This window comes from Polyergus mexicanus, unplaced genomic scaffold (assembly GCF_030449975.1).
Source record: "Polyergus mexicanus isolate NDT 795.1 unplaced genomic scaffold, iyPolMexi1.0 SCAF_2, whole genome shotgun sequence".
Classification (NCBI taxonomy): domain Eukaryota; kingdom Metazoa; phylum Arthropoda; class Insecta; order Hymenoptera; family Formicidae; genus Polyergus; species Polyergus mexicanus.
In genome coordinates this window covers 10974486-10994268 of record NW_027223322.1, presented here as the reverse complement: position 1 = coordinate 10994268, position 19783 = coordinate 10974486, and the positions used below count along the sequence as shown (strand labels likewise).

The following is a 19783-nucleotide window of genomic DNA, read 5'->3' as shown; positions in this document are numbered from 1 at the left end:
GCATCTCGAATATAAAATCAATTTTCTTTTGTGAACGATAGTCCTTTTAGCAGTACGGGTGGAGGATGATAATCGTGAGGAAAGCGAGAAACGCATCTCTCTCGTGACGATAAAAGGTTCTCAACGTTACCTATTTTTATTTCTGCATATGGAACAAGAAAGGAATTAAATAGTCTCAGATGACAGATTAATTAATCGACCAATTACCAAAGCAATATATTCCAACATTTGTTTAATATTATATAACAGTAATTTTTTTGTAATAATCTTTTAATTATTAAAATGCGTCTATGATAAATCCGTTTCCTTTTTTGTATTCTTCGCTATATTTATCCTACCTCCAACCGTTCTTCCGGAAAAAAGGACGCTGCTTAATTTAAATTATCGTCATCCCTGTAGGATCTTCTAAAGTGATTATCAATTTCAATAATTTCCTACGGAGGAAATGGCGGAAAAATCATGTTTCTTTTATCTCAATCCTTTAAAAAATTACATTTACAAAGAAGAAAAGGAAAAAGAAATATGGAACCGAATACTCCACATACACACTTTCCCATCTTAACGCAAATATATCTCTCATTATATCACAGACTAAAAAATGCTTTGGTCTAAAAAATTTTTCATTTTCTCTCTTTTATTTTTTTATTACCCTTTTTCAGTTAGAACGGACACGCATTTTGGCATGCACGTGTTCGCGATTGACTTTGTCAATGCCGATATATATCGTTATTTCCGAAAATATTAATTTTACCTGCGTGAAAAACGGAGTTGTTCACCAATTTTTGCTGTACTGTCTGATATTGAAAAATTCGATGTAGAAATAACAATACATAACGAGTATGCAAAACTTAATTTGTTGAAAGGCAATTATATTACAATTTTTATAAAATTAGTTACATGGTATTAAAAAAATTATTTAAATGTTAATTACTTTTCCTGAAAATGTTACCGCTATTAAAAAAGAAAAAGAAAAAAAAGAAAAAAGAAAGTTACCGCCTCATAAATAGTAATAAAACCATCGAGTAGCTTTTGCGTCTCGATTACATATTGAAATTTCCGAGATGGTATTTGATTTCATTGCTATGATATATAAAACGCAAGAAATCCTTCGGTTCGCGATTACATTTTAGTAAGAGACTCACAAAGCATTTCTTTTGTATTATCAGCACGCTGTAGAACTCAAGCCATTAGATTATTAGCACCCTCGAGACTCTGTGTGAAAAAATCGATCCAAGTGGAATTTTAAGGCGTTTTTGCGGTAGTCCCTAGTCGGCTGTGTATACATTGCGAACGGCCTTAAAATCGTACTTGTACAAAAATATAAACGCAAAAATCAACGAGCTTCTTTTAGTGAATATTTTTTTCTTTTTTTAATACGTTATTAAGATTGTAACATTTTATAATACTCTACAATATTACAACATGTATGTGATATCTCTTACAAGGTACTTAGATTACGAGTAACTCCCCACAGATTCGTTCTTTATTCTCTTAGCGTTAGACTTCAGCGATTACTTTAAGATGATAAAATAAATATAGAGTTCACTATAAACATTAGTCATTATATGAGAATATTCACTCTCTCTTCTATCATTTTTCTTGTAAGTCTTATTGATACAATACTTATCATTGGTGAGATAATTCATTATATCAAATGGATTTATATATATATACATATACGAATAGCAAAAACATGATGAAATAATATCAAATAAACTCTATTTCTGCAAACAAATGTAAATATTAAGCATATAAAATTATATACTTAAATGTAAAATAAAAATGTTACTTGATATATATATTTTTCGCAAGTTGTGATACACGTCTTCCATTCTATACATCGGAAAAATCTTGATCTCTAGATTTGCGTTAACAATTTAAAACGACAATCCATTTTTAATCTCAGGTATTATTATCTGTTCTTGCGTTCATCATTGTAAAGTTTGACACTTTAAATACAAACAAAGTTTTACAGATCTTGTGCAACAAGATATATATAAAAAATATAAGTATACTTTATATTTGTAACAAATCAATTAAAAATTTATAAACTGTAAATATATTCCAAAACAATCATTCAGTATTACTGTAAAAAAGTTTATTCTAATCCTGTATGCAGGATAAATAAATAGAGGACATTCAAATAAAAATTTCCTCTCATCAATAATTAAATACGACAATAAAGTGTACTGGTGAAAAAAATTTGCAATTATTTCACTATGGGATTATATCGTTACGCGCGCGATGTATTGTAATAATTTTATGTTCTAGAATCATTAGTGTTTAAAGAGTTCAAATGTGCTATTTCAATGCCATGCATTTATCTGTAAACATTCTGTTATGCATTTTTTTTTTGTCTGTTCATGCATATTTTCAACATATCGCTTATGTCGATTAAACCAAGTGTTGTAAATAAGATATGTTATATTAATGTTGAAAATATTCGGTATTATTTTTCGAGTGTTATAACAGAATCAAAAGAAATTCAGGTCAATACGCATGAACTTACAAAAGCGAAGTAAATTCTACTTGCAAATATTACCAACACTACCCCGTTTTTGTTTTAAAAATCTTTTGATTCTGGACAATAAATTCTCGTTACATTACATTACCGTCCTTCGCTTCAGTAAACGTTCGACTGAATTGCTTTTTCAGGCCCTTTTCATTGTGACTTCGTGATGCAAAAATTGCAGGCGGCGTGAATGAGCCGTATTATATTCATGATACAACAATTGTGTCTTGTTACAAACATTTAAAGCCCGTTCAAAGGTTTCAACATTGTTTTAAATCAGATCTTTGTTCTTGTAAATTAAATACTGCGTCAAGCCTTCTTAGCTATGAGAGCGTCGATTAGTCTAAGTTTCGCCTTTGCTTGTTTGTAAGAGTCATACACGGTGATGACTTGTGGTCCGCGATCTTCGCGTTGCATTCGACGACCGGCTCGGGCTTCGAATTGTGCTTCTAACTCTTTTAACGCTCTGCGAAGCCGCTTCTTCTCCTCTCGAGTAGCTTGTTGCTGCATTAGTAATTCTTCCCTTAAAAAAAAGAAAAAAGATACTTGTAGGATAAAGAACGCCAATAAATACATATCGATAAACTTTGTCCGTAGCAATTTTTGATTAAGAAAAATTTCTATTTTAAAATCTTCAAGGATAAACAGAATAAATAAAAAAAAGTAATACAAAATTCAAAGTAATATAAAAGTAAAATGTAAAAAAATATAAGATTCTTAATAGCTGGCAATTTGGGAAATTTTATCTTAATTTAAACTTACTGAGGGAGAGCATGTAAACTTTCACCGGCGCCGCGACTGCCTTCACTGCTACTATGTTGACTATCGCTATCGGTTGGTAATTGATCTGTAGAATCAATACAATCCAAAATGCCTCGATGAGACATGTCAGGCTCGCTGGCTCTCCTATCAGTCTCCGCGGGATTTCCAGGCAGACTCGATGATGTAAAATCCATTGTTTCGTGTTCCAAAATCGTGGCCAATTCCGACACGCTGTCCTTATTTTTGCTCTGCAACATATGCATAAAACATATTCCTTAAAATTTTCCTCTGAGATCAATTTTGGGCCACATTTAAATAATAATAATTTTTACCGCGCCTGCTCTGATAAGAAGTCTCTTCAAGGTCCTGTATCGGTCGTACAGTGGTCGCACAACTGCTCTGTCTTCCTTAGAGACCGGCCTGCCGAAAGTGTTTTCGATATGAAGCAATGCTTTTTGCACGGCCGTCTTTTCGTCCAATAATTGTTCGTAGTTCAGCTCCTCCATATTATCGGACCGATTGTATTTGATTCGTTTCTCGCTGAGTTTCTTCTCTGCCTCCTTCACCATTTCTTCCATTGATGTCACTCGCGATTTCTCGTGGCCATTGTTATTGTTTATCGGACTGCCATTAGTGTTCAGTCGATTATTGGCATTAGCCAGAAGCGCACTTATCGGATCTTCCTTCAATAATTTGTGTTCCTTTCGCAACTTATTTAGCTCTGTGCAAAGCCGCTTGATGTCGCGATTACTCATTTTGTCAGAATGACTCGGTCGATAGCCGAAATTCTCCTCAAACTCGTCCTCGTACTTCTTAATCTTTTTTTTCAGGCCGTTAATGTGCTTTGCCAAGTTTTTAAGTCCCATTTCTGATAGATTAGGCGTGCTGGGTTGCATCTCTTCCTCGGAATAAAATCTCCTAGGTAACAACAGCGAATTTCTTGGTGAAAGCATGGCTTCCACTCGAGCATCCGCAGCTTCTTCCTACAAAAATCCAATAGACACACATATATAATATTGATAAGTATAAAAAGATCCATATATTTTTATTATATAAATTATTGATCTTTTAATTAATACGTATCATTAATTTTCTGTGTACATATTTCTATACACATTTATTATTTTTAATATTTTAATTGAAATTATATTTAACTATTTATATAGATAATCTTGTGCAAATAATTGTTTAATAATTATGTGTAATTTATAATTAATATTCTAATACTTACATTTCCTTCCAAATGTTGAAACCCCCAATTAGTCAAACTGGGATTATTTACATCCTCGTGATCGACGGTGGGTGGACGAGCTGGTGAGGGTGATCTACTGGGTCCGCTGCTCAACATCTCCAAGAAACTTTGACCTGGCGAGCCATTGTGGCTGTTAGGGCTTGGTGACACATTGGAGATATACATATTTTCAGATTCCTCTTCGTTTTCCTGACAAAAAATAAAAAAATTTTCTTTGCTTCTTATAAAAAATATTTATGATATCTTCGGCACATTAAATACTTTAAATATCGCAATGCTATAACCGTAACATTATTAAATCCTCTTATAATTAAGAATATCCTATACAATATTTGTAAATTCGACACGAACATAGATCGTAATTTAATTATGTCAACTTTTGGGTTTTTAGAGAATTATTTATTTTACTACAATTTATTCGCGTTGGAATTAATTTTATCGTTGAGAAATTACTATCAATATTTCAGTATATAGATATTATAGATAACTCGTAAAGCTAATAATATCAACATCTGTGACGAAAAAATAATTATATTGCCGTGCCTACCTTGCTGGAACTCTGATCCGTATCCGCGACTCTATGCACTCTTCTCCTACGCGCTTGTCTTCTACCTCTCGGAGTGATGCTTCTGCTGAACCGTTCACTGCTTCTCAATCTTTCGGCGTCGCAATCATATTTTTCAGTCGCCACTACTACTTCGCACGGTGACGGCACCGATAACGATTTCTTCGAGACGGGCGAAACGTTGGTTCTCTCGTGGAGCGGTAATCCGCTGCATCTCTGCGCACAAACGAATCGATTAGCAATCGAGTTTACATTTCGTTTGCGATTAATTAATAATTTAACTCTTAAGATACTAAACTATTTTTCATCATACAAGATAACTAAAGATATCCCGTTTTAATACTTAAATTGAACAAACAATATTTTACAGAATCATTAAAAGGTTTTTTTTTAATACAATTTTTATAAAGGCATATTTGTTAATAAACGATAAATAAAAAAAAACTGTAGTCTAAAAAATATTTCTATTAATATATGTATATTACTCAGTAATTACAAACGTATTGATATCTTACATCTCGTTTCGTAATATTTTAAAGATCATTGTTGTGATTATACTCACCACGCCGTGACCCATGTCTTGACCGAGCTGCGATAAAATGTGTAAATGTTCCTGGTTGTTAAAATCTTCGTGGCTACTCACACGTCTAATCGTGTCTGCGACGTCGGTGGGGCTATCAAGAACACGTTCCTCACTATTGCTTCTGAAAAACATAGTCGTCGCATTCTATGTACAATTTTTTTTGTAAATATATTATAATGCAATATTATAAGAAATAATCTATAAAATAATGTTAAATTAGATCGTGTATAAAAATATTCCTGCAACTTGACGAAATAATATTTTTTTCGAATATTATAAGAAGATTTATATTTAATGTTTATTGTTCATACCTTAATAGAAGTTTAACGAATGAGAAAAATCAAAAGTATGTGAAATTTGGAACATTTTATCGATAATCTTTTGCTGTACGCAGCAAATATTTAATAAATACATAACAAGTTAATATATTCTAAAAAATCAATAATTTAAATTGTAAAATTAAATATTCTATTAATAGAATTATGACATGCAATAATATTCTTACATGCAATTTATTTTATCGACAAATAATAATATTTGAACATTTAGTTTATTAAAATATAATTAACATTTCAATAAGACCAAAATTTGTATCAAAATTTATTACGTAACTATTAAAATTCAATGATACCTTATCAGCTTCCGTTCTTGGCAGCAGGATTCGCGACGTTCCTTACGCTTACGCGGTTTCAGCGCGCAAAGCAAAGACGAACCCTCGGAGTCTTTCGACTCGTCCTTCGTATCCTTGCAGATCTTGCAATCGCCGGCAGCTATCACGCCGTTCACTGTATTCTCGCGGTTACTGAAGCCATACAGGGACAGAAAAGAAAAAAAGAAAATTAGGTCAAATCGTAGAAACGAAGCATGACGGTCTTGACGTGTCAACCTTCAAATTTAATCGACGACTGTGATTCAATCGATCGTGTAAAAGCGCAATTCGCGGGTACGAGTGCGAAATTACAAGCGAGACATTGAGCGATTAATATACATAGTAAAGTCACACGAATGCGGAAAAGATTCGCGATGATTAAAATGACATAATAAATCATATTTTTTCCCTTATCAGTATGTATCGTGACTTTTCTGCATAATTAAAATATTGCGGAAGGCATTTCTGTTTTTCTTTCAGAGATGCATCCGCTAATGTCAAACGGATGAAGAGTAGAGTAATTCATCACATCTATTGTAATATAACATGCGCACAATAAGATTCGAAAAATGTATTGTAACAAGATGATCATCAACAAAATACAGAGAATAATGTGAGACGTGTACCCTAATTAGAATGATGTGGCAGGTAAACGCGTTTGTTTTGCATTCGATTGAACAAGAATGAATGTATTATAGTAATTGCGAAACGACTCAAGTGTGAAGCTTCAATGGAGACAAATCATTATGGCGCGTTTTTTTTTATTATTCTGAAATTTATGAACTGGTTTCAACCAGTTCATAAAGAGTTTATTCGCATAGAAAAATATCGGATCTGCCCTCAAAGGGTAGTTTAAGGGTAGTTTAAGGATAGTTAAGATATGATTTTCTCATTATAAGAAAAGAAACGTACACGATTAATTGTATGCTATTAAATCATAATGCCGCCGATAAAAAACATATTTTATTCCAAAATATATGTAACAGGGTGTTATTAAATTGTTCTAATTAGATGAAGCAAACACAAGTCGCGTGATCCGAAAATCTTGATGATATTTATTCTGTTCGATTGTATATTTAAAATTAAATATCTCATTTAATATTAATTATTGTGTGTGAAAAACATATATAAAATATATTTCGCTTTAATACAATTAATTTTTTATTGCAATTTATATAGACATTTCTCTGTGATAAGAAATTGCATAGAATATACACACTTGTTTTATTGCGCCTTTAATTCCGACATTCTTTTTCCAGAGGAAAAAAGCCTCATGTTTTATAAAAGTCAAAAGCTTAAAATAAGTTTCCTCTCGCTCACAGAAAGTATTATCGCTGTCAGCAAGATTAGCTCATTTTACCATCTTGAAGATATAGTCAGAATTTAAGTTCACATCTCGTAACTCTAATCGTGCCACGTAATTATTTTTTCTCTTACATGCAAAATTAAATTTGTTCATCTCAGTTTGCATTCATTTTCTTTCATTATAAATGGCAATCGATGGTAAAAATGTTAACTTTCACTACACGATAGTATTTTAATTTTGCGATAATAAGTTTCTTTGCCCTGCTAATTCAGGTTGTCCTCGACGCCTGGTTTGATCTTATGTCACGAATCGTGACCCGAGTAGTGGCGCATAAATGAATCATGAGGCGTAAATACTTTCGTTATGAGTCAGCAGACCGCGTGATAGCGCTCCTCTTCGTGCAAAAACAAAGCTTGCGGAAATAAAAGCGTGATACAATTACGTATGCTCCAATGTTTGTCGATCTTTTCGAGGGGGGGAAAAAAAAAGCTCATATTAATCTCAATGAAAATATAGATCGAAAAATTATATATTTCGTAAGTTTTTATGTAATTTTCTCTTAAAATCTTTTCCATTTTTACGTTCACTTTAATAAATTCAATGATTTTTAAGAATATCAATTAATTACTTTTTATAGGAAAATTAAAAGATCTCTACAATTATCAAAAAATAATGTCATAATAATGCCACTAGTAAAATAAGAATCTTTTATATATATTTACAAATGTCCGTATTAATTTACGACATTATAAAAAAAAAGTGTTACAAAGTAATATATTGCAACAGACAACATAAAAGAAATCTTCTTAACAAGATAATATTTAATTAATTGCTAATTATATAAAAAATTTTATGAATAGATTTTTTGGGGCATCAACAATTACAATTCTCTTCAATTTCAATTGTCTCCTCAATAGACAACGTTTATTTAAACGCTCAGAAGTGTTAAAGAGATATTTATAGCAATACGTAAACGTTGAGATAAAATCCATTATAAAGTGTGCACTCTATGATTAACAGAAATAGAAAATCTTGATCAAACACCACATACACACATATATCAGCCGGACTTGACTTCCTCAATTAAAAACGCCTAGACGAGAATCGTTGCGTCTCGCTTTTACATTAGTCTCTAAATATGTATAATTCATCGTACATATATATTATTTGTACGCGAGATCTATCCAGCGTTTGGAAAATTCCGACGATGCGTGATGCTGTTACGCCATTGGTTGTTGCATCGCATTTTCTGTGATTGTGGACCGTACGAAAAGTTAATTGCAGGAATATCAATGCAAGGCGAGCCAATTATACCGTTGTCCTCGACGGTAACGCGCCATTAATTGCTGGACAATTGATCTTTAATGAGGCATACCTAATTTAGTCGGTATTCGCAAACGCTGTTAGCTTGAACATTTACGCAAAAATAAATAGATATGATAATCTCACTAGAAAGCGATAGCAATCTTACACAAATGATAAATTGTAGATAAATAAAAAAAAATTGCGGTTTATCGTTATAATCGAGAAATTGACATTACTCGAGAAGAAATTACTATATTAATATAGAGCTTTCTTTTTCTTTCTCTCTTTTTTTTATCCGCTTGCTCTCTCTACAAAATATCAAAAATAATTTAAGCTAATTATAAACTATTATCGTATTTTTTTCGACTGCGTCCTTCAGTCCTTCGCGACGAAACAAGATCTTCACTCTTTACTCTTCTTTATTTTTCTTCGAAATGGATATACGAGAGTGATAATCGATCAGTAGATCGTGCCATGATTAGCATGTGGTATTCTCCCGATCACGAGAAGATAAATAGAAGTACGTGACAAACCGGAGTATACCGCTCGCGATGATGATGATGATGATGATGCATCGTCATGTGCATAGATCTAATAAATTGCCGCACGAACTTGCACGAGATAATTCGATTAATCTCGCCAGTGGACGGTTAAAACGACTTGTGTATCCGTAAATTTTGTTCTACGCAGATTAATGTCAATTAACATAAACGGGGGCTCGTGATAATGTTTACTATGGGACCGGTATATCTTCTGAAATATTCACGATGCAACTTGTTTACGTTGAAAGAGCACAGATCCGCGCAATCTTTGTCTCAAGATTGATGATACGTGTTGAAGATAAAAATGTTTTATTTATAAAAAAATATTGAAAAATTAAAGCAATATATAAATTTGCCGCATAACTATAAAGATATTAAAATTTCGAAATATTAACAATTTTTTCTAGTATAATATTTTAATAATATCTAAAGAAAAAATTAATTGTTTCTCGCATTTATTATTGCATTAAAGATATTAAACATTAAATTATAATATTATCGAAAGAAGAATACAACCATCAAACACACACACACACACACACACATTCTGTTTGCAGCTTGTTCATAACACGGCTTCTAAAAATAATGGGTCATTTATCGCGTCAGCGATTGCAACCGTCTATCCCTTATATAAGAATTTAGCCGGCGTGAGCGACATTAAGATACATAATAAGCGACGCACGATCCAATCCAATGCAATTTCACGTGACGCTTATGCTTATACCATGATTAATAAATTTCGATTAAGGAAGACGTGGAAATCTACTCTCCGTATGTTCCAGTACATTCTAACGAGACTCGACTCTTTCGCAAATTACTGCGAATTTACTGCCGTTTGACGAGATGATGCATCGAGCGATCAATTATACTTTAACGTATCGTGCGATGCGAACAAGAAATACTAATCGTTCTTTTATTCGAAAATAGAAACAAGAAATATTTAAAAATTTTAATTATCTTACAATTTAAATTAATAAAAATTGAATTGATTTTAAAATCTGATATATACAAAATATACGATTATGGCATAAAGATAAAAATATCATGAAAACTATATTCTCACTATACAAAATGATAAAATAAGATTATCAAGTCATGAGATAATATAAAAAGTTTGAAAATGTAGAATCATTCTTGCGCTCTTAAAATTAGAAATAAATATTAAAAATTAATAAAGATTAAAAGTTTTATATGAGACGTCAATTCTCTCTCTCTCTCTCTCTCTCTCTCTCTCTCTCTCTCTCTCATACAAAGAGATTATTGATATTTTATTATGGATATTTGATATGATTATTGATATAAAATATTATAGCAGCTTTCTTTAACGATACGTGTGGGATTACCTTTTTTAAATTTTTGTTATTATTACATGTTACGAGATAAGCCATCCTTTGAAAATGCTATTAAAATTTTCTACAATTTATATTTTACTCACAATTAAATATTATTGCACCGTTCATTTAATATAGGCGATAAGTTTATTGCATGCTTTTTGCAAGTTGTCGCTACGAGTATTCTAGAATCAGTTAAATGCTTTGTAAAAAACGTTATGACTTGAAACTATAGCATTCATAAAATATTGTAAAGCCAATTTTCTTACTTCTGCTTTAATGTAGCATAAAATTGATGTCTTTCAACAATTTATCGTAACGGAAATGAATGACGTTCATTGATTCAAAAACAGATTTTGTATAATTCAAATCCGTTACTTTTCTATAGACGGACTCGTGACAGAGTTTCAGAAGGTCACTTATATTCAGGATTTCAAGCCGCAGTAATCACGATTTATCACGTTTATTTCTAATGATAAAAGCGCGTAATAAATGTAACTTCGTCTCGTAAATAAATAACGTCTTTCTGTTTCTTTAAAGAAGAAATAAAATTTTAAATACACCGAAATTGTAACGATTTCAAAAATCCCTCAGTTCGTATCACTTTGCTTCCGATTGTCTCGTGATCGATTCGCGAGAGAGTAGGGTAAACCGGAACGGATCGTCAACAAGCCCGTCATCGTTATCGCTGCGCAAAATTATGCTAAATGTGCAACTCACGGATACGCGGATCCCCCGTTGTCGCGTGTCGCGCTCATGTAATCGCGAGCAACTTTCTTTTCCAACAAAGGGCCACAAGGATCGACGGAGGAAAGACGAGTCTCTCGGCGATTCGATGAAACATTTATGTTCGCCGGTACGCAGGACTATACACAGGTGAAAAGACAGAGACGCATACACGAGCGATGATGATGATGATGAGAATGATAATCCAAATCGTGAATATGTACGATCCGGAAGAAGGACGACGATCGCGACGAAAGATGTGCGTCTTGATTGACGAGTTATTGCCTCTATCTTTACTTCAGCGCTTTCCCTTGGAGGAACGCACTCTCTTATAGTCGAGAATAGCGCCTCTTGCGCCTTTTCCGCTTGTCGATAGTCTGCCAGCAACTGCATAGTAACACAGATAACACCGTCTTTACACGCCGGTCGATATCGCTGCGCGATTATTTAGTCACTGACATTCTGCCGATGACGTCTGCAGCGGTCGATACAGAGTGATTTGCCTATAGTCGTACTAACTCGTCAATTGATTCTAATTTTCGAATAGATGACTAAATTGAAGCATCGATGGTACAATGACAAAGAACTTAATTGAGATTTTCATGTAAGCATGATAACACAAGGTCGAAATAAGTATTCTCTGAATTGAAAGGAAAGTATTCTCTGTCTCTATCAAGATTAATATAGGATTGGGAGAATTTATATAAATGCAAATATAAAAATATTATATTTCTGGGCATAAATAATTATTGAACACGAGATAGCTTTAGCTTTAAATTTCTATTTTTTACAGCATTTATTTAATAATGATCATCAAAAATTATTTACTTCATAATAAAAAATTGAATCGACAATTGAATGAAGATATTTACTGCATAATCAAAAATTGAATCGACTGTACATAATGCGAATTATCCATCATCAATATTAACATTGCAATATCGACTGTATGGATGTTGTACCCCCGAATGCTATAAATGTTATGCTGAAAACTGCTTTCTTTCATGAGGTTCAAAGATAAATTAATCTTTCTTCGTTTTTTAAATAATTAAAATGATAACAAACGTAATAAATTACAAAAATTTTATGCGAAGATCTACAGATTATCAAAATAATCCCAGACAGAGTCCTGGGAAAAATCGCCCGGAAAATTCCTTCAAAATATACAGAATGTCTCGAAAGCTCCAATCTTAACATCGATGACTTTGATTTCGATTTTAAATCATACAAGTAAATTTAAATTAATTTTGAATTCCAAGATATATTCTACATATAAAAAGGGCTTATACGACGAATATTTATTAACTTGCGTCATTTTAATTTTTACGCAATTTAATACTCACGATTCGATGTTCTATCAATCGATCAAACTCGCGGTAATTAACGATAGACTGAAACTGTATTAAATCCAATTATCTGAATTACAATCTTACCCGCAACAGAGCTGGACAGAGAAAATTCGGTCAACCAGAGTTAGCGTTCTAGGAAGCGTTTATAATCACAAATAAGCTTGTGATCTTCTAATCACAACGAGCGCGATTAATTAGAGACAGATCAGGAAATTATCGTGTCACGCAGATGATTCTTACATCGCACTGTTCAACATTTACGTTTTTGAGACTATGCCTGCTCCTTGTCCCGAAGAGAGAAGAGGAGAACGTCAAGGACGATTTTCGCGTTTAGCTTTCACGTTCACGGACACGCTGCCGGTATCTCTCTTTCTCACTCGTATAATGTATACGCGATGCTGGCGAAGAACCGACTGTGCCGCTTCATCGCTCGGATCCTCATCTATATCCACCCGCGCTTGTGCGCGCCGTCACTCTGTGCACGTGACAGAACGTTCGATACACGCGAATGTTACAACACTTAATCGCAGAGATGAATTCGAAACGAATCTTAGATTAATTGGAGCAATCATCCGGAAATAAAAGATTGCCTATACATATGAATATTACATCAGCCTTCACATTGTGTAATATTGCGTATAGATTTTCTACTTGTAATGTATAAGAAAGAATATAAAAAGTTGCCTGTCGCGTAGATTATAATATCGGTTAATCAATAACAATTTTCGAGTCGAGCTAACTGGAAAAAAAAAAAAAAAAAAAAAAAAACTGATAGAAATTGCGCGAAAAATACAGCGCCCTTTTCGGAAATCACGTTGAAAAATCGTGCACGAGAATTCTTTCGATCACGAGATGCAATCGTAAAGAATTTTGACAATGGATTATAAAATCAAGAACAAAACCGACGTCCTTCTTCTTTTTATGACCGATTGACAGACCGAGTTGTTGCAGTTTCCTACACACGTGCGATATGTATGCATTGAGAGAAACACGAATATCTCGAAACCGGTTTTCGAAGCTCGTCCCCGGTTGCCATAAGCTTTATGACCGAAAGAAAGCAAGTCTCGAGAGTCTCAATGCACCACCTTCGATGCTATGCACAAGAAGCTTGAAGTTTGGATATCGATGTGAATGCATTTTTTAATTTTGCCAAAATATCAAATATTCTTATAGGGAAAAAAAAACATACACACACAAGAATAAAATTATTAACTCTTTATATTGATATGATCAAAAATTGATTTATAAAACCAATTTTATAAATACGACTAAATTATATTGTTGAAATTCTCTTCAGTGTATAGACAAAATTCACATTAAAACATAAAATATTAAATATACAATCATGTTATTTTTCTGTAAAATATGTAAAATATGTCTTTACATGTTTGCATGATAAAATATTTTTGTATATAGTTTCTCTTAATATATTATCTAAGTTCTACTTAAAATAGAATCGTTTGAAAGATGAAAAGAGATATATTTTTGATATGCAAAAATTAGGATATTTATTCCGTAATGCACAAGAAAAATCGAGCTTCATGTCAATCAATCATTTCTAACAATGCGCCAGCTATTATTTATCCGCAGTCTCAATCAATCAAGAATTCTCAATTCTCAATTCGGATACGATGCTATTATTATACGACAATATTCGTATTATTAGAGGGGAATGAAAAATAGATAAAATGTCGCGAAAGGAACGGATGATTTCCTTCTATAAAATTACGTTGCAAAATTATGTCATTTGAATAAACGCACGAAAAGAAAAGAAAAGAGCGATGCAATTGTAAGCTCGTCGCAGCGAGTTCTGGCAGTTCAAAAGAAGAATAACAGCTTATTTGCGTCAATCATCTGCGAGTATGTGAATAGGTAATCTATGTATTCGATTGTGTATAATCATCAGTTTACGACAAGATAACTTCACAACCGAACGTTTGCTATGCAATAAAAACTGGCAATATCTTTAGGAATTTTTAGTGACACCAATTTTAAATGTATCCAAGACTTTGTATAGGGAAAGATTCTCGCACATTAAATTATTTTATTTTATTTATTAACTTCTTTTCCCGATAACAATAATAAATATGTCAAATCATTATTAATTTACTATCTTTTGTTACTCTTCAATGATGTACAAGATTAAATCGCGATCGAAATGTCGCAAGAGTTTCCGGAAAGACGATTCACCTTTAACGACGCAGTGCTCATTTTAGCACATTTATGCGACATGTACACGACATGCGCATAATTCGTAGCTGCAGTAATGCTCATAATGCCGAATGCGATCTTTATGTCTGTATATTTCGCGATCGCGCGCGCATTCGGTATCCTTGACGTCAACGGCTCTATTTTCGGTCGTCGTCGGCGTACATTTAGCACCGCGAGTATACGTCGTAAAATTTACAACGACGATTGAATGTGAACGAGCTCTGTATTCATCATTAAATTGCAATTTATGGAGCTTCCTTTGTCCTAAAGGCGTAAGGAGAATTTCCTTAAACCGTAAATTTGTAGCTAATAAAAAGAAAGCGCCGCCAATGAAAAAGAAGAAGAATGCTGTATTTTTTGTAGCAAAATTTCAAGAGACGCATCTCGTCGCGAGTGCATGTAAAACTAATTATTTTTAAAAGTCAGCATATTTCAACAAAGTCGAAAAGAAATATGTATTTTGATTGCGCGATTTACAATCGCATATCCCGAATCGCGCAATAATTCATCGCGTAATAATTAATTTCTGACATTTTCGAAAAAAAAATTGAACAAGTGCGGCAGATCCAAAATTGTTCACTTCACATTTTGCGATCTCTCCCTGTAATCCCCCAACTTTTTTTTTCTAGAAGGTTCCGAATCATGATGAAAATGAATAAGAAATCGTGCAACATAGCTATATCGGCGCGATCAAAAATTATGATCAAAACTTCCGAGTTTTTTTAGGCACGCGTTATAAGATAGTTAACGTAATCGATTTATGCCCCATTTACGCGCGGAAATTTGCGATTGGTACTGTTTGATTTTCTCAAATCCAATAGCTTTAGATTTTCGAGAAAAATAGTGTCGAGTGATTTGCGTCTAAATTTAATAATTAAATTCTATATACGTTTATAATCTCTCTCTCTCTCTCTTTTGTATATATAATGCATTGCATTAATATATTAATAGTAATTATACATTTTTTTTTTTTTAATGTAAAAACTTTTTCTGTACAAATCTATGCTAGCAATCTATTGATCGCTTGTGTCACGAATAAATATACTATTCTTGTATTATTAGCTGCAGTAGCTCAGCATCGAAGCCGGAATACACATAAATTCTATGCTTGATTTGGGCGATCGATCTTTTAGCTTGATATATATCGAGTCGGAAAAGTGGCCGCACTATTTTCGTTGCCAGACGCGTGTCTCGGCATCGAAACCAGTATTTTCCAACCGGATGTTTCTTCTGGCCATTCGTATCAGCTTGTTAAAGTTCGACGAAATCTGTTAGGAAACGTTTCGTCATTCTTGGACTTCTGCCTGAGACGAAACAAAATAATCGACAGGCAAAGATGCACCATCTTATGCACTGCTTTGTTTTCTGTTTTCTACAGAAAAAGTTGTTTCTTCCAAAGAAAGAATCTTATAAATTGTAGGTTTTTTTAAGCTCAATCTTGTGTGAATTACTTTACGTTTGATTTTTTTCTAAACATTTTATTTGAAACTTTATAGTTAAATTATTTAATTATATATATATATATATATATATATAAAATATATTATTTGTATATATTATTATTATTATTATTATTATTATATTATTATAATAATTATATATATAAGATTAAAATAATTTTGATTTTTATTGGTAAATTCTTCCGCAGTAGATATCGATAGCATTATTTTTCTCCATCTATTTTTTGATAGTATTAAAGTGATATTTGATAGTTTCGGGACATCTCATATTTGTGGCAATTTGATCAGTATTTTCCTACGGTCGGATCGGATGCCAAGGTGTGAGAACACTCTTGCTTTCCCGGGGAATACATCATCATCCAGTTCAGAATATAGACGCGTATTCAAGGCCGAAGGAGTGTACACGCGTAGGTGCATCGTGACTCATTCGTCCGTAAAGATGAAAGAAATAACATGTCTAAAAATCACAAACATGAGAAAAAGGAACGATCGACAGAGGATTCATTTTTTTAATACTCCCATCGATGTAACGCATCCAAAATAATGATCTGTAACCGAGGGTGGAATCAGAGGGATCGAAAATGGATGTAAAAATATAATATAAAGGATATAAGGGATACGCACAAAGAAATTTGAAGTTTCGAGTATATTAATGCTGAAAACGATCGAAAAAGACCTTACAATTTTGAACGCAAGATTACACGATTTTGAAATTTATGCCCAGAATATTTCGCAGAAAAACATATTACATTATATAATATATAATTATAAAAATCTATATAATATATACGTGTAGATGTGGATGCAGTTATTGCACAAAATTATTATACGCATATCATATTTAAATTATATTTCCGGAAGTTATCAGTCAAGAAAGGATTCAAAAATTATAAATCTCATCTTCAGATCAACACATACATATATGTCGGAAAATAAATTTCGCAGAAAAAAAAAGTTCTGTCGAATCGTCTATTATTAACTCACCTCTACCAACCCGCCTATTACCGTTCATTATACTTCGCCGGAAATATTGTCACGGCAATTATCGCCGTTGCAGTAGCTGTTAAACCTCGCAACAATCCGCATAATAACGTCGACAAATATTTACGTGTTTACTATTATTAATAGTTCGTTATCTATTTTAGTATTGCAGTTTATTACTCGAAAATGTAATGTCAATTAGCAGCTAATTATATGTGCATGTATGTATGTATGTATGTATGTATGTATATAAATATTTTATTGCGCCCTTAGTAATCGCAAAATTATCGCGCTATATATACAGGGTGTCCCATTTTAATCTCCTCAGGCAAATATCTCAAAAACCAAGCCCGGAAGAGAAAAATGTTTCAGACAAAAGTTGTTTGGTTTCGAGGGGGCCATAAGATGGTACCATTGGTTTGACCTTGGATAATCATTTGAAGGTAATGTGAAGGTCAACTTTAAAATCTTAAATGGAAACCCCCATTTTTTATTTAGTATTCTTGTAGCTGACATCGAGAGCTTTCCAAAACACTATAATAAAGTATTTTTTCATTAAGTACTTTTTGAGTTATTTTATATTTTAATCTGACATATTTTGATATAAAAAATAAAATATTTCGTAAAATATTTAGTTTTCGATAATTTTACCGTAATACTTCTATGTACAGAATAATAAGACAAATTAATTAGTGCCAAAAAAAAAAACAAATAATTGTTTAAAAAAATATATTGTAAATAATTTTCTTAAAAACAATTTTTTTTTTATACTAATTGATTTGTCTCATTATTCTGTACATAGAAGTATTACGGTAAGATCATCAAAAACTAAATATTTTACGAGATATTTAATTTTTTATATCAAAATATGTCAGATTAAAATATAAAATAACTCAAAAAGTACTTAATAAAAAAATACTTTATTGTAGTGTTTTGGAAGCTACAAGAATATTAAATAAAAAATGGGGGTTTCTATTTAAGATTTTAAAGTTGACCTTCACATGATCTTCAAATAATTTTCCAAGGTCAAATCATTGTCGCCATCTTATGGCCCCCTCGAAACCAAACAACTTTTGTCTGAAACATTTTTCTCTTCCGGGCTTGGTTTTTGAGATATTTGCCTGAGGAGATTAAAATTGGACACCCTGTATATATAGACGACACAAGATACGAATCACAAGATACAAAAGATACAAAAAAGCGTTATCGCTCTTCATCCAATAAATTGCTAGACATATCACATATTGAATGATGTAATTAATATCGTTGCAATAATATATCTCGCGCGATAATTTTGCGATTAGTAATCGCGCAATAAAAACATTCACATGCATCCCTAAAGATGTTTTATCAGCCGTAGAGATTGTTATACTTTTCAGATAATCATAATGGATCAGCGAACCAGTATACAGTGTACGCGCTTTATCCCCCCCCCCACTCTCCCCCCCTCTCTCTCTCTATATGATAGTCTCTCCTCTTTACAGTTATGTAATTCATCTTACATTCGATCATTATTCAATGGCGAATCGACAGGACAAACTGGCAAGCGGTCTTCAAAACTGCTGCTTCTGTTCAATCTTAAAATCTTTTATCTTTTACACACTTCTTTCTCTTTTAAATATTTGATAAATCTTTATTTTTAGCATATAATCTCAAAGAAATATATTATATCCATATTAAATTATGTCCCAAATTTCGAGAGCACGTTCCTCACAAGAGTTAAATATAAAGTAGATTAGTTATACAAAAAATAGAAATTTGAATACTATCAAGAGAGTTAAATGAAAAAATATTAAATATAGATAAGAGATAATATAAAATATATATAATTTATATGTAGAAATATCAGATATCTGTATATTAGTGTCTTAGTAATAAAAAAACATATCTCTCTTTTTAGATCTTTTAAAAATAATTTTTAAGAACAGTACAAAGATAGAAAGATTGCGAGGAATGTACGAAACTGTGAAAATTTTAATGTCAACATTTCGTATGCGTGTTAATATTTGCGCTATATTCGGTGAGAATCAGATATTTCGAGTTTTGACAATGAGACAAAAGGACGAGATATACGTGTCATAAAATGTCACGTTAACAACAAGGTGACACACGCTTGTTTTCAACTCGTCAAAACCGGAAAGGAGCAGTTACAGGTGAAGGTTCCCTGGCAGACACCCCGCCTGTGCGTCTCTCGTTTTATTTTCCCTCGTATCTGTCGACGTCTTATCGACTCGTGTCAACACGGAATC

General features: G+C 32.6%; 1 protein-coding gene across 2 annotated transcripts in view; it reads right to left on the bottom strand.

Moving 5' to 3' along the window:
- Positions 1 to 1112: 1112 nt before the first annotated feature.
- LOC138939728 (protein FAM13A) overlaps positions 1113 to 19783 on the bottom strand; it is a 33785-nt gene continuing 15114 nt past the window's right edge. For both annotated transcript variants that reach the window (XM_070307833.1, XM_070307822.1), the window contains exons 5-11: positions 6306 to 6476; positions 5654 to 5795; positions 5074 to 5307; positions 4506 to 4715; positions 3607 to 4257; positions 3275 to 3522; positions 1113 to 3035 (exon numbers count right to left, since the gene is read on the bottom strand). In XM_070307833.1, the coding sequence (XP_070163934.1) occupies positions 2822 to 3035; positions 3275 to 3522; positions 3607 to 4257; positions 4506 to 4715; positions 5074 to 5307; positions 5654 to 5795; positions 6306 to 6476 (1870 nt within the window). In that variant the 3' untranslated portion in view covers positions 1113 to 2821. The remainder of the gene's footprint in view (positions 3036 to 3274; positions 3523 to 3606; positions 4258 to 4505; positions 4716 to 5073; positions 5308 to 5653; positions 5796 to 6305; positions 6477 to 19783) is intronic.